This window comes from Jaculus jaculus, chromosome 21, assembly GCF_020740685.1.
Source record: "Jaculus jaculus isolate mJacJac1 chromosome 21, mJacJac1.mat.Y.cur, whole genome shotgun sequence".
Lineage (NCBI taxonomy): Eukaryota > Metazoa > Chordata > Mammalia > Rodentia > Dipodidae > Jaculus > Jaculus jaculus.
The window spans coordinates 1,026,628-1,042,589 of NC_059122.1; the positions used below are offsets into that span (position 1 = coordinate 1,026,628).

A 15,962-nucleotide genomic window follows, 5' to 3' on the forward strand; every position below is an offset into this window, starting at 1 on the left:
TAAAATGGGATCAGTAGGTGTGGGTACTGATCCATTATGACAGGTATTCCTACAAGAAGAAGAGGAGAGGCTGGAGGGATGGCTTAGTGATTAAGGCGTTTGCCTGAAAAGCCAAAGGACCCAGGTTTGATTCTCCAGGACCCACATTAGCCAGATGCACAAGGGGCACACACATCTGGAGTTTGTCTGCAGTGCTGGAGGCCCTTGCGCAGCCATTCTCTCTCCCTCTTTCTCTTTCAAATAAATAAATATTTTTTTAAAAAAGAAGAGGTTGGGATACAGATAGGGATGTGCACTCATAAAGAAAAGACCACGTGAGGGGTGAAAGTTTGAATGTTCCTTTCAGAAGTTTACTTGCCACAATTAACAGAGGAACCTTTGTGAGGTGATTAGTGTGTGGCTCACTTTCGCTATAAAGAGGCGAGTCCCGCCTCCTTTCCCCTCCTCGTCCTCTGACCTGACCTGCACACTGTGAAGATGACGTCCCTCAGGGGGACACGGGGTTCAAGGTGCCATGTTGGAACCAGAATCACCAAATGTGTTCCTGTTTTGACATTGGATTTTTTTTTCTACTTTTTAAGTTTTTATTTATTTATTTGACAGAGAAAGAGGGAGAGAGAGAATGGGCATGCAGGGGCTTGAGGGACCGTAAAGTGCACTCTTGTGTGACACACCCATTTTCCAGCCTCTTATTTTATCAAAGGCATCCCTTTTCATAACTAACGTCATTTGTGAGCCAATAAAGTTTAGTTTCTAATATAAAATATTTTGTTCTCCTGCTTGCAAATGATTTCATTTATGCATCCAAGCAGCTGCTTTTTTAAAAAATTATTCCTAAATCACAGTGTGACTGTGCGCAGCATGTTTGGGGCTGATTGACGAGGGCGTTCCCGTTCAAAGTGCCCCTTGGGGGTCACCTGCGAACTCCTTGTCTGCCTCACTAGGAGTCCTTGACCACCTCGCAAGAGCACACCCATCACTTCTGCATCAGCATTCTTACAAATGTCATGTTTAATTTCACAACCAAGACTCGTTCACATCCGTCTGTTATACTGTTATATTCAATACCCAGATTTAGGTCTATTTCCCTAATGAAAATGGAAGGGCTTAAGGGTTTTTTGGGTTTTTTTACACATTTGTAGTTAGTGAGATGAAGAGAATTATGGATGGTGTTGAAAGGAAGCTAATTTTTGATTCAGATTAATTAGAGAGTCTAAATTAATGGAAAGTTTGAAATACTGTGTTAAAATTTCTTTCACTTAGGAAAATGAATTAATCCTTCCAAAAAAATCACTATAGCAAAGTAAAATGTGTATTGGTCCTTCAAAGGGCTCATTTAAGAGTCGTAAAGTTGGAGTTACAATGTTCATAAATTTTTGAAAAGCATTAAGATACAGCCCTTTAAATGTATTCATCTGTGGCAGATATACCATTACTGAGAGACCATTTAGAAAGACCATGAGGGCTGGAGAGATTGCTTAGTGGTTAAGGCGCTTGCTTGCAAAGCCAAAGGACCTCAGTTCGATTCGCCAGTACCCACGTAAGCCAGATGCACAACATGGCAGAATGCGTCTGGAGCTTTGTTCATAGTGGCTGGAAGCCCTGATGCACCCATTCTCTCTCTCTCTCTCTCTCTCTCTCTCTCTCTCTCTCTCTCTCTCTCTCTCTCTCTCTCTCTGTCTGTCTCTCTCTTCCTCCCCCCCCCCTTTCCCTCTCTCAAATAATTAAATAAATAAAGTATTTTTAGAAAGACCATGAGACCAACATTGCAGAAGCGTCTTAGAAGATCTAGGGCCACTTGATCCTTGCATGTTTTCTTAGACCGTGCTTGTTTGCTGGCGTGTGTTGGTGGAGGCTGCACCAGGGCCTCTTGCTGCTGCGAACAAATGCCAGGGCTTGTGCCGCTGTTTATGTCAGGCTGACATGAGTGGCTTGAGAATTGAACACCGGTCAGTAGGCTTTACAATCAAACGCCCTCAGCTGCCACATCTCTCCAGGCCTCATGGAGTCTTTAATATCCTTGGAGTAATCAACACTCATTCAACTATCTGGACTAACAAAACCAAGAAGATAAAGTTCTTCTACTGGATGTCAGTGGTGATGTAAACGGTGACCTGCTGGCTAGTAAAATATCAGATGTCAGCTCTGGCCCAGACTGACCCGGGATGTAGTTTCACGGTGCTCCTTCTACATCTGCCACCATACCCGTCCAGCCTTCTTTTGTTGCCCCCGACCTGCGGGGCCAATGTTACGCGGGGTGGTTGAGGAGGGCTGCAACCTGAAAGAATGGGCAGAAAAGAAGAAGGAGACCAAGCAGAGGTTTTGTCAAGGTCTCGTTTAATGTTGGATTTTTTAGCTCTTTTATAATCAACCAGCAGGTAGGGCAATGAGGAGAGAAAAAAGGGGGAGGGGGTACAAGGAAGGAGGAAGTAGGGCCACCTGCCGTAATCTTCTGGAGCATCTTCTCTGAATCTCTCTTGTGAGGTCTCCCAGAGCAGCTGTTTGTTCTGGGGGAGGGGCTGCATGAGGGCGGCTAGTTCTCTTTTGTCCTCAGGGCAGTGAGGGGCCATAGGAAGGCTGTTAGTTCTTCTTTTGTCCTAGGGCAGTCAGGTCATGGTCTCTGACATTTTGTTCTTAACATTCCAAGTTCCCTTGCTTGGTTTTCCTCCTTCTCACAGAGAAGAGCCACTAGATACTGATTCTGAGATCATTCTGTACGCTTGAACTCAAACTCAGATACATGGCTGCACTCCGACATAGAGAGTGGAAGGAGCCAGAAGTTAGGGAATGATCTCTGTGTGCTTTTTTTCCACAGAGCTCTGAATATTAGGGACTGTATAATTTTTCTCTTTCCACATTTTCTCAACTATTCACCAGCTATCCTGCTCTCATCTGTAGTCATTGACTAAGAAGTGCAAGTTTGTATTTCTGCACACCTTTCTTAAAACTTACAATTATTTATTGACAGCTTCCACATATGACCATAATGTAGTTTGAAGATAATCCCATCTCATTACTGTCTTTTGTCCTCCTACCTCCCCTTCCGCTGAGCCTCTTCTTTCCAACTGGTCTGTCTTCTACTTGATTATTTATTTGATTTTTAGAGAGAGAGTGTGTATGTGAGAGAGAGAATTGGCACACCAGAGCCTCAGTTACTGCAATCAAACTCTAGACACCTGTGCTACCTTTGCACATGGGCGACCTTGCACTTGGATCACCTTTGTGCATCTGGCTTACGTGGGATCTGGAGAGAGATTGAACCATGGGTCCTTAGGCTTCATAGGCAAGAGCCTTAACCATTTAGCCATCTCTCCTGTCTTCTATTTTAATAACTTTTCTTTTGCTCTCCTCCATCATCCATGTCAAAATGTTGAGCTTAATATTGTGCAGATCTCATGGAGGTCACAAAGTGAAAGACACCTCATGTCCAGACGACAGTTTCCAGAAGTACCCCTACCCATCCTCAGGCTGTAACGTCCCTTCTGGCCACTGTTCTGCAATGTTCACTGTCTCTTCTTCTCAGCACGTGGTTGAGTCTTGAATCTCCCCAATCTTCATCTCCAACTGCAGAAAAAGATGTGTCTCTGACCCAAGGTGAGAGCGGCTCTAAATCTATGGGCATAAGCATAACACAGTACTTAGGAGACAATTTTATGGAAATGCATATCCATTGAGCTAAACAACAATAGTAACTTCCTCTTCTAGGGTGTGTGACCTTCCCACCCAATAGGCTTTTGAGTAGGTTTTCAGTACTAGGCTTGAGTTCTATCCCAGATCTAAGCAGGCCTCAGCTCCAATCAGGCAACAGTTGATTGCCCCCATAAAACTCAGGCCACTACTGTAGCAGTGGGCACATCTTGCTTGACTAGTCAGTTGTATAGCATGCGGTTTAGCACTGTTGGGTACAACTGTTGGTAACTCTTCTCCACCAGCAACCATGCAGAGCACTTTCCTTTTGGGAGGTAAGCTGTGTTCCCAGTGGTATCTTGGAGGAACTTCCTATTTAAAGTCTTGGGCTGGAGAGATGGCTTAGCAGTTAAGCGCTTGCCTGTGAAGCCTAAGGACCTTGGTTCGAGGCTCGATTCCCCCAGACCCACGTTAGCCAGATGCACAAGGGGGCACACGCATCTGGAGTTCGTTTGCAGTGGCTGGAGGCCCTGGCATGCCCATTCTCTCTCTCTCTCTCTCTCTGCCTCTTTCTCTGTCTGTCACTTTCAAATAAATAAATAAATATAATATTTTAAAAAGTCTTGCTGATCCTCTAAATTCCTGTCTTCCATTTGGCTCTACCTGACCTTCAGGAACACTTCTGAGAGGACCAGGGTCTCTGCAGGTTTTCTGTCTTCTCTATCACCTGCTTATTCTACTGGCTTGGGATCTTATGTTAGAATATATGATTCTTTCACCTAATATAGTCAGAGAAATATGATGGATAATATTCAAAACAAGCTTACGAAGGATTTGCCACACATGAGCATTGTGAACATAACCAGTAGTAGCACGGTCTCTCTGTTGTGCAATGGTGGTTTCCTTAGACAGCGCAACGGCTCTTGTCTTCTGTTACAGGCTTTTAACCAAAAGCTCATAGCTGGTTTTTTTTAATAAACTATTTTTTAATGGTTCTTCTTTTATTTATTTATTTATTTGAAAGTGACAGAGACAGAGAGAGAGAATGGGCACGTCAGGGCATCCAGCTACTGCAAACGAACTCCAGACGCGTGTGCCCCCTTGTACATCTGGCTAGCATGGGTCCTGGGGAATCAAGCCTCGAACCAGGGTCCTTAGTCTTCACAGGCAAGCGCTTAACTGCTAAGCCATCTCTCCAGCCCCTCATTGCTGAGGGTTTTGATCTTTCAATTTTCTTTGCACCGTTCCCTCTGATGCCACTCCTTCTCATTTGAAAGGTTTTTAAATCAGAAGAGTTGAGCATGTGAGGATCAATTGACTCTATTAGCTAAAGCACAGTGTTGCTAGCTTTCCCTAAAGATCATGGAGAGTAAAATTCTCTGCAAATGGTTAATTTCATTCTTAGGGAGTCACCAGAAATGCCAGGCAGGTGGGGTTTTGATTGTTTTTGGAGCAATGTTTGAGAAATATTTTAAGATGACTTCCAAATGCCATGCCTTCTCAGATGCATAGAGCTCGCTGGGCACTCACATGAACTTTCTCCAGCAAGTTCTTGCCTTTTTCTATGTCTTATTTATCATTCACTTTGTTTGATGGGAACGACTTGCTTCAAATGTAGTGTGGCTTCTCCTCTTACACTGTACTGGCTTTCTTTTTGTTTTTATTTATTTATTTGAGAGTGACAGACAGAGAGAGGAAGAGGCAGATAGAGAGAGAGAGAGAGAGGGAGAGGGAGAGAGAGAGAACGGGCATGCCAGGGCCTCCAGCCGCTGCAAACGAACTCCAGACACGTGCATCCCCTTGTGCATCTGGCTAACGTGGGTCCTGGGGAATCGAGCCTTGAACCGGAGTCCATAGGCCTCACAGGCAAGTGCTTAGCTGCTGAGCCGTCTCTCCAGCCCTGTATGAGCTTTCTTGTAGACAGCAGCAACCATTGAGCGACGGCGCTGTGCTTGAGACAGACCCCTCGCCGCTCCCGCTGGCAGTGTGCCTGCGTGCCCCCTCTGTTTTTCGCGGTCCTTATAGGTTGTTACTTCAGATATGACATGAGGAAACGGTATGTTAACTTCCTGATCCATTTGGTAAGTTCCTTGAGTGCTCAAAGTCTTTGAGATGCCACCCATTGCCGTTCTCTGCCACGTGGCTTTTCTCGGGGTCCTCTGTGATGGAAAGCGGCTTGACAGCCTCATTGCTGTGCACGGACATGCGGCTCCATGGACATGTGCTCTCCAAAAGGCCACTGCTCAAAACAACTGTACATGATGGAACCCTTTTATAGCAGAAGATGCAGTTCCCATCCAAGGGTGGTGGACCGGCTTCTTATATAGCAATATGCGTCTTTTCTGAAATCCCTTAAAATCCCCCAGGCAGGCCCGAGCAGCGATGTTCCCTATCCCGGGGAATATGAGTCAAGCCTGAGTGGGACCCGACACGGGCCATCTTTGGAACGGAACACGACCCAAGGCCCGCTTGCAACTTGCTTAACATCGTTGACGTTTCTTTCCTTGACTGTGAGAGGAAATGATAGAGCGTGCTATGTGTTGTCTTCTGCACTCTTGAAAGCACAGCAAGATAGAAAATGTATTTGGAAGAAATGATGACTATCAGGAAAGAAGCCAAATGATGGCTCACTGGCGAACACCAGCCCTCACAGCAGCAGAGCTGATCCTATGCAACCCCTGAGAGTCGCTGGGAAGGGCTGCGCGGCGACGTGCGACAGCAGATAGATAGGAGACTCTCAAGACAGGATGAGGTAGAAGAAAAGCAAACATGGTGAAAACGAGATTGTTGTCATCTCTTCTGTTTAACAGCCTTCCAGAAATTAAAACACTTTAATGTTATTTTTAATATTGCTAATATTATATTTCAATATTATTTTATGAAAGAAAAATATTTTTGATGGGGTTTCGAGGTAGAGTCTCATGTTAGCTCAGGCTGACCTGGAATTCACTATGTAGCTTCAGGGTGGCCTCGAACTCATGGCGATCCTCCTACCTCTCTCTCCCGAGTGCTGGGATTAAAGGCGTGCGCCACCATGCCTGGCTGAAAGAAAAGTCTTCATCAGTTCCTTTGCACCACATTTTTATATGAAATCATGTGACTGAACTATTTTCCAAGACAAATGGCTTGAGACATCAATAGTATTTATAACACAGTGTGGTGGTTTGAACATACAATCCTTCCCATACTTACGTCGTTCAGTAATCAGTCTCTGTCGGGTAGTCCTGCATTGGAAGGTCACGGAACCTTCAGGATTTGGAACCTTCATGGAGAAAATGTGTCACGGGACATGGGGTGGGGGTGGGGGATAGATCCTGAGGTTTTGTAGTCCAGCTCGGCTTGCTGTTCTCTCTACCCCCCCAGCCCCGTCTGGCATGGCAAATGTGATTCCAATTTCTCTCTTCTACCGTATTTCCCTAACTATGATGGGCTTTATACTTTGGAACCTTAACCTGAAATAAACTCGTCCCTTCCCTAAGCTGCTCTGGTTGGCATTTTGTCGAGCAAAGAGAAAGCAGCTGATGCATACACGGTATTCTTAAACCTCCAGCCAGAGCTATTTACCTTGGCATATAGATGAAATCTGTTTTCAAGGAAAAATGTGTGTAATTTTGATCATTCCATCAAAAAGCTTTATTTTACTCAGCATTAAAGGTTTTAGATAGTGGGCTGGAGGGATTGCTCAGTGATTAAAGGTATTTGTTTGCAAAGCCTAATGGCCTGGGTTTGAGTCCCCAGGACCCATGTAAACCCAGATGCACAAAGTGACTGATGCATCTGGAGTTCATATGCAGTTGCAGGAGGCCCTGATGTGCTCATACCCACTCTCCCTGTGCCTCTTTCTCTTGCAAATAAATAAATATTTTTTAAAGTTTTAGATACCTACTTCTTGAACATTTTTCCCCTTTGTATATGCAAATAAAAATCAACAGATGCATTCCTTCCAGCTCTCTGCAGCCAGAAAGGGCTGAAGACCCTTGGTGTTTCAAGCCATGCAGCATCCAGACTGGGGAGATTCCTCCTTCAGCACCATGGCAAAGTGAACTTGCCGCTGGGTCAGTCCAGGAAGATGCACCCTCAGAAAGGCAGCACAGGGCAAAGCCATGCTTCTCTCTGGAGAGCTCCTCTTACCCTGGACACACAGGTTTCCATTACCAAATGTTGGAGGGGTTACTCACCAGCCAAGAAATGCCTGTCTGGGCTGGAGAGATGGCTTAGCAGCTGAGCGCTTGCCTGTGAAGCCTAAGGGCCCCGGTTCGAGGCTCAGCTCCTCAGGACCCACATTAGCCAGATGCACAAGGGGGCGCACACATCTGGAGTTCATTTGCAGTGGCTGGAGGCCCTGGCATGCCCATTGTCTGTCTCTCTCTCTCTCTCTGTCTCTCTCTCCCTTTCTCTCTGTGTCTGTCACTCTCAAATAAATGAATAAACAAAAAAATCTAAAAAAGAAAGAAAGAAACGTTTGTCTGGTAAGCCACACTGGTAGCTCAGCCTAGCAGTCCCCAGGGAGTACCCCAATTTCAGTCTGCACATGCGCTTTGGACCGATGCACCAATTCTAGCAAAGCCTGTGGACCCTGTGGCAGTCGGGGGGAAGGAAGCTACAGTGACAACGAGAAAAGTTCTGGCTGTACAGGAAGACAGGCTGTTGGGACGGGGCTCTCCGCAGGGCTGGCTCTGCGTGGGAGCACATTTCTGTTGTGGCTCAGGGCTGGAGCCTAGAGCTGAGCCTGATGCTAGTGAGGGTGTCTGCGACCATCCTTCCCTGCCCCCGGGGATGGCAGGGGAGGGTGTCCCACTGTTAGACAAGAGTGACTCGTTCTTTCCCCCTATTTTATTGGTAGTTATTTATGAGAGATAGAGAGGCAGGTAGAATGGGTGCTCTAGAGCCTCTAGCCATGGCAGATGAACTTCAGATGTCCGTCATGTGCATCTGCCTTATGTGGGTACTGGGAAATCGAACCTGAGTCTTTAGGCTTCACAGGCAAGGCCTTAACAGCTAAGCCGTCTGTCCAGCCCAAGAGTGATTCTTCCTCACACAAGCTAGGGGAATTCAGATGAAATGATTTAAGTAGCGTGACCCCAGGAATGGGGACCAGTGAGTTCTTGCCATTGCGGGGGAGGGGATCCTGCCATGAGGATGGGGGTCTGGAGGGCTTCCCTTGCACCCCGTACTGGAGAAGCCAGGGGGTGCCCGTACTCAGGTTTGCTGCCTGCGATCAGTTCTTATTCTGGAGGGGTTGATTTTGCAATTTGTTGGCATTTTTTGTTTTGAAGACACTTTTAAGGAAGACAGAGATCATCTCTCATAGATAGTGCCTAAGTTATTTTGTTATTTTGGCTGTACAAAGAAGGCAGGAGTTGGCATTTTCTCATTCTAAGCCCCTTGGTTTGCTCTGGCCTCTCTCGTGTCCTGCATTCTTTTGTGCAGTGCTCCTCCAAGAACTTCTAGCATTAGCAAGGCCTGAAGAATCTTCAGCAAACCAGATGGCCATTTTGCGGACACTAAATACACAGGACTTCATGACTGCTCTGTGCGATTGGGCATGGCCTTTAAATTACTCTTCAAATACAGTTCAGCTGCAGGTGGATCAGGAATCCAGGAATGAATGTCCCCAGAGCTTCCCCGTGCTCCAGGACTGGAAGGGGCAGTGACGGGGGCGAGCGTCTGTGCAATAGGGAATGTGGGGAAGAAACCCCGAAGGCTCTCACTCTGCTTCTGAGTGCTGACCATAGATTGTATGCACACGTGCCCCCACACAAGAACACGTGCCACATGCATACCATGTGCACGACCCTCAGGGTGCATCCGAGCATGTGGGTCCCACGTGTAGATCATGCGCAGATTGCAAGGAGATACAGGCCCACATGCCACGTGTGAATGTCATGGAATTCACACACATGCCACATGCAAGCATCATATACAAATCATAAATGTACAAACATCCCATGCATATGTCACACATATGCACAGAGCCATACCCAAAGTGAGTATTTTTAAAATTTTTTTTGTTTTATTTATTTGAGAGCGACAGAGGGAGAAAGAGGAAGATAGAAAAAAAAATGGGCACACCAGGCCTCCAGCCACTGCAAACGAACTCCAGATGCATGTTCCCCCTTGTGCAGCTGGCTAACGTGGGTCCTGGGGAATCAAGCCTTGAACTAGGGTCCTTGGGCTTCACAGGCAAGCGCTTAACCGCTAAGCCATCTCTCCAGCCCTGAAGTAAGTATTTTAACCACGTAGGGTAATGGAAGGGAGGTAAAAGGACAGGAGAGTGAGCAGGTTAGGAGTACTCCTCCCCAAGGTCAGTGAATATAGTTGCAGTGTGAAGGCAATGTATATGTCACCGCAGGTCACAGGAGTGCCGTGTAACAAGCAGGAAAGGACAGTACCCATGCAGGCTGGCTGGGGCAGCTGTCTTCCCTGTTTCTCTCATCTTGGTTCAGATGGGTTAGTTGGCATATATTATTTTCCTGATGCCACCCAGCAGAGTGATGTTAAACACCTAAGGCTCTTAACCCTGGGCCGGACTCAGTTATCCTGTGCACATTGCATTAGACAGAGCACAGTGTCTTCTATAGATGGTTGAGTCCAAAGTAAGGGAGAAAGTCTGAAGGACACAGATGCCCCTGATGGTAGAGTCCTAAATGGAAACCAGTACTTTATGCTAAGTACCTCGAAGGTCATTTGAGAAACAAAAGTAAAATTAACTCCTTGGGTCCTTTTTTAAAAAAAACATATTTTGTATTATATTATTTGTCTGCAATGAGAAGGAGCATGGCTAAGAGAGACACACGGGCGGGGGATGCAGCAAGGCCTTCTGCCCATAAACCAACTCCAACTCCAGACATGTGAGCCGCTCTCTGCACCTGGCTTTTTGTGGGTACTCTGGACTTGAGTCTAGGTTGGCAGGCTTTGTCAGCAAGCACCTTTCACGAATGAGCCATTTCCCCAGCTTTCTGGTCCATTTTAGAGGTCTGTTGCTACTAAGCATTTTCTTTTATCCTGTTTGTGAGCTAGCAGCCTTCGCTTTATTCAGTGGCTCTCGGTATCTCTTCAGATCCTGGCCAACGTGATCATCTTCATCTGTGGGAACCTGGCCGGCGCCTACCACAAGCACCTCATGGAACTGGCTCTGCAGCAAACCTATCAGGACACGTGTAACTGCATCAAGTCCCGCATCAAACTGGAATTTGAAAAGCGCCAGCAGGTACGATATGTTTTGAATCCTGTTTCCCTAATACCTGAAGTATCATGAAATGCTGTTGCTGTTGATATGGAATGGGGGTTTCATTCATTCATGAGGCTCAGAAAGAACCCAGGGCAGCTGTCTGGCCATACTCGACCCTGAGGTCTATCCCTCAGGACTTAGACCAGATGAGCAGGGTTGGCATGGTTTCCATGGGGCCCTCACTAAGGCCCGTGGAAAGTGATGCTGCATGATCCAGGATCACCTACTTGCAGACAGCCCACGAGCTCTTGTCATCCACATGAGTCTGGGGACATTAAGACAGTGATCACACGTTTTTAGGACACTTGCTATTGTATGGTACTTACGGCAGGAGTCCTCCTCAGAGGAAACATAAGTGGCCACCCTGCTGTGCCCTCAGGGTTCTGGGAGAACTACCTGTTGTCCATCAGGGGGACCATGGAGACAGTCCTGAGGCCCTGCGGAGTTGGAAGGGGGGTAATACAGAGCTGGAGGCTGCGGCTGTCCGCGGGTCACCTACGGTGATCATTAGACGCGACGCCGAGCCGCAGTCATGGGGAGATACACTGCCGGTACCGAAGCGCTGGACTGCAGACCTGGCCGGCTGCGGCCAGGGCAGAGTGGGCAGCACAGCAGGACAGGAAAGCGAGAGCGGAGGACGCGGGCCCACTTTGAAGGGAGACTGCCAGGAATCTTACTGCGGGCGCGCGTCCGCATCGGTGACGCCTGGTGGCTGTGTGTGAAGACTCATTCTGGCTCGTGGCCCGAGGGTGTAGATAATCATATGGGAAAGGCGTGGCCGGGTCATGAGGCTGGTAGGCAGCAGGGAGGATGTCCGCTGGTGCCCACCTCGCTTTCTCCTTTCCATTCAGTCCAGGAGCCCAGCCTGCGGGATGGCACTGCTCTCATTAACTCAGGGTGGGCCTTCCGTCCTCAGTGCAGCCTTTCGGCAAAGCATCTTCATAAACACATCCACAAGTGTGTTTCCATGGTGATCTAAATTCACTCGAGGTAGCAATGAAATTAACCATCTCAACGTCCGTGTGAATAACTTGTCACAGCAAACTTAACCTAAAAGAGAAGTGACAGCTCATCTGACGGCCTGTGAACTCTGTGCTGTCCTTCTCTGTGAGCAGCTGTCGCGTGACCTCTGCTATAGTAGTGTTTGGAACATAGCAGACACTTTCATTGTATTAACCTAATTTATACAACTTCGCCAAAAGATTGTTTTGGTGTTGGAGGGAGAAGTGTTGGCACTGGACTTCTGCTCGTTCATGGATCCATGAATAGTAATCAGGTTCATTTTTCAAAGCAGCAATATCGGTTCATTTGTATTTGTTGAGCATAGTGTCTGGGTTAGACATGACTATACTGTGGTGTGAGTATGGACATCATATCCTCACTGGTATTACAGGAAAATATGGTTTTTTAAAAAAATATATTTTATTTCTATTTATTTTGAAAGAGAAAGAGATAGATAGAGAGAAACAGACAGACAGAGAATGAGCACACCAGGGCCTCCAGCCACTGCAAATAAATTCCAGACACATGTGTCACTTTGCGCATCTGGCTTACATGGATCCTGGGAAATCGAGCCTGGGTCCTTAGGCTTTGCAGGCAAGTGCTTTAGCCACTGAACCATCTCTTTGAATTTTTCCTTTCCAGCTGGGTAGAAAGGGTTCGATTCGTTGTAAGTACATAAAGTGTGGATGCGTCACATGGATCACACTGTAGACCCCCACTGGTTCCATAGTCCTTGTGATCTCTGTCAAAAGCATTCAGATAGGAGACAAAGAGCAGAGTGTAAGAGACAGGTAGAGTTTGGTTACAGAATAAATCAGAGCACTCTTGGGAGTGAGTGAACGGTGGCCTGAGTGACCACTGCACAGAGCAGAATGCTCAAGGGGTGACCGTGGGCAGTGACCCGAGATCACCATGAAGGGCGTAATCTCAGGGGCAACAGAGAGCAGCAAAGAGATCACTGCATAGAGCATGCTTCAGAGGTGTGAGAGTAGACCATGGCCAGAGAGACCACTGGACCAGCCTACGTTTTTGGTAGGCTTTCTCCTGTTATTTCTAAAATCGCTACAACTAGTAGTAGCTTTTACTGAGAGATGTTTTCTCATCCAGATGATTGACAACCCCATTTGGATTACAAGAGAGGGCAATGGGATGTCCTCATTATTTACTGAAAACCTCTAGCTAGATTGTAGTCTTATGGCTTTCCGTGCATTTCAGAACGCTGTGTCCCCACCTAGGGCCAGAGATTCGGCTCAGATCCAACCCTTCTGACCACTTCCTAGCTCTACACGCTACTGAAGATGAGGGCGTCTCAGCATCGTGACCTGCTTAATATTTAACTAGCTACCTGATAGATGCATCAAATGCCATAGTCAGTTATTAAGTTGCGTAGTTATTCAGTTTTCTTCACACTTGTGTTCAGTACTGTTTATGTCTGGGTTCTAGAAGATTCCACAGTGTCAACAGGCAGTAGTTGGCATTCATAGTTTATGTCACTATACCATGCCATGTTTTGTTTTGTTTTTTTCCTGAGGAGACATAAAGAAATTGCTGTTCACTTCAGATAGGTTGCCAATAGACCAAAGTAATGATTCCGTTCAAATCCAGATTGGCGGCCTGGAGAGTTTATTAGGGTTACTTACAGGAGCACACGGCCTCAAAGGCGAGGCGCTGTGACATGGGGTACCTCACAAAGGCTGGCATTAGAATCCCAGCCCTACTCAGTGTTCCGCATCTCATGTATGCTGGCAGCACCCAAGACCATGTGAAGCTGGGGGCAAGAGGAGAGTGGTAAGTGTCTGATGGCCCACCCCTGCCTCCTAGGAAACATGAAAGCTCTGGATAAGATTTGGATATCACCGTAGAGCCTGGCCAGTTCATTGTGATGACTACAGAGCCAAGGTTGCTTGGAAGCCACCACGGTATTCTTTGATATCCGGTGGTCACGACAGGCCAGGAGGAAATAGCTTTCCTACAACCACTTCCTGCTCTGTAGCTCAGGTGGCTCAGAGTAGATCGTTTCCTTTTCTGGGCTAGAGAGCTACATCAGGTGGCTTTGATAGGCTGTTAGCTTCCTTTTGCATTGTCTTCAGGATCAACTGCAAACTACAGAGAACTGGAAACCCTAGTGTTCTTAGTGACAGCTTCGACAAAAGCAGTGAGGCTACTGACGTCATCGACACGTCACACTCCCTGGACATCGTCTTGAGCTAACAGCATGTAGCACTCCCATCCCTGTGTTCCAAGGAGTCCACGTGCTTTGAGAGCCCACACGGTCAGAGCCACCTCACTCAGCTTCAGGATGGTGGGGTCCCATGGGCCAGGGTCTCTGGAGCCATCATGGGAGACAGCAAAAGGTATGCACTTACTAGAAGTTTCAGTCAGCTTCACATAGCTGGGATGAAACCCCGGACCAGACGCAGCTTATGGAAGGAACGGGATCTATGGGAAGCTTTCAGATGTAGGAGAAGTTCATAACGGCACAAGAAGCTGGCCCCGCTTCACACAGATGCATGCGGAGAAGCAACAGCAGCACCACGAGCAAGCACACCCCAGGAACCCCGGCCGAGCTCAAGCACTCTGCACACCCCAGGCTGGAACTCAGATCCACCCCCACACCCTGTATCTGGACCCTAGGATCCACCCAGAGAGATACCAATTCCAGCCAGGGAGCTGGAAATCCAAGAAACTGGAATAAAACCGAATCAACCGGAGTGGGGGTCATCCATCCAAACTGCCACATTCTACCCCAACCCCAAATAAACTCATAACCATATCACATTGTAAATTATATCCAGTCCAACTTCAAAGTTCCCCACAGTCTTTACCAACTTAAGATAGGTCCAGAGCCCAAGTCTCATATAAGATTTAAGACTGTCTCTTTGCTGTGAGTCCTGTAAAATCAAAACAAGTTGCATACTTTTAACATATAAAGGCACAGAGCAAACATTTCCAACTGCTATAATGCATAACTAGGAGAGTCTGGACCAATGCAGACTCGGTAACCATCAAGCAAACATCAAATATCTGCAGTTCAATTCTGATATCATAACCAGTAACTGACAGTCTCCAGATTTTTCCAGTTCTGCCCTTCCAGCTGACTGAGTAACAAGGGAAATTTCCATACTGAGTGAACAGCACGCCATGGTAGCCCTTGCATAGTCCTGGTATATCCAAAAGATCTTCGGCTCTGTATGCAAACCATGGTCCATCTTCCAAATGGCTTCACCAGCCTTGTTATCAGGGTCACCATGTCCTGCCTCCTGCCATGTCTCCGCAGTGGCTCCTGGAACCATGAACCAGTCATTTTCATGCTTCTGAAACCAATACCAGGTGTGCAGGACAGGACACAGCTATATTCGTAATTCAGGGATGAAATAAATTGCCACCTTGAAGAACAGGCTCCTTCCTTTCAGTCAACTCCTTTCCAAAGAGTTTGCATTCCAAGTCCTAAGTGTCACACCACCACTGATGCTTGTGCTCGCCACGCAGGTTCCAAAGCCACGTGGAGTCATGTTCAAATCTTCTCTCTCTCTCTCCATACATTGTGTGTGTGTGTGTATGTATGTATGTATGTGTGTGTGTGTATGTATGTATGTATGTGTGTGTGTGTGCATATATATATATATATATATATATATATATATATATATATATTTTTTTTTTTTTTTTTTTTTGAGAGAAAGAGGCAGACAGGAAGAAAGTGAGCAGGGGCCACCAGGACCTGCTGCCACTGCAAACAAACTGCAGACAAAATGTGCCACTGCATGCATCTGGCTTTTCCTAAGCACTGAGGAATTGAACCGGAGCCGTCAGGCTTTGCATGCAAGTGCCTGTGATCACTGAGCCATCTCTCCAGCCCTCTGATCATTTTGTTTGTTTGTTTGGTTTGGTTTTTTTCGAGGTGGGGTCTCGCCCTAGTCCAGGCTGACCTGGAATTAATTATGTAGCCTCTGGGTGGCCTTGAATTCACAGCGATCATCCTACCTCTGCCTCTCTGGAATTAAAGACGTGCACACCACGCCCGGCTGCATTTTTGTTTTTGAGTGCTTGGATTAAAGGTGTGCCACCACCCCAGCTCATTTTGTTTGTTTTTTGGTTTTGG

General features: G+C 46.8%; 1 protein-coding gene across 1 annotated transcript in view; it reads left to right on the forward strand.

The window, feature by feature from the left end:
- Adcy2 (adenylate cyclase 2) overlaps positions 1-15,962 on the forward strand; it is a 494,315-nt gene that overhangs the window by 262,274 nt on the left and 216,079 nt on the right. The window contains exon 4 of the mRNA XM_045139193.1: positions 10,688-10,837. Coding sequence (XP_044995128.1) covers positions 10,688-10,837 — 150 coding nt within the window. The remainder of the gene's footprint in view (positions 1-10,687; positions 10,838-15,962) is intronic.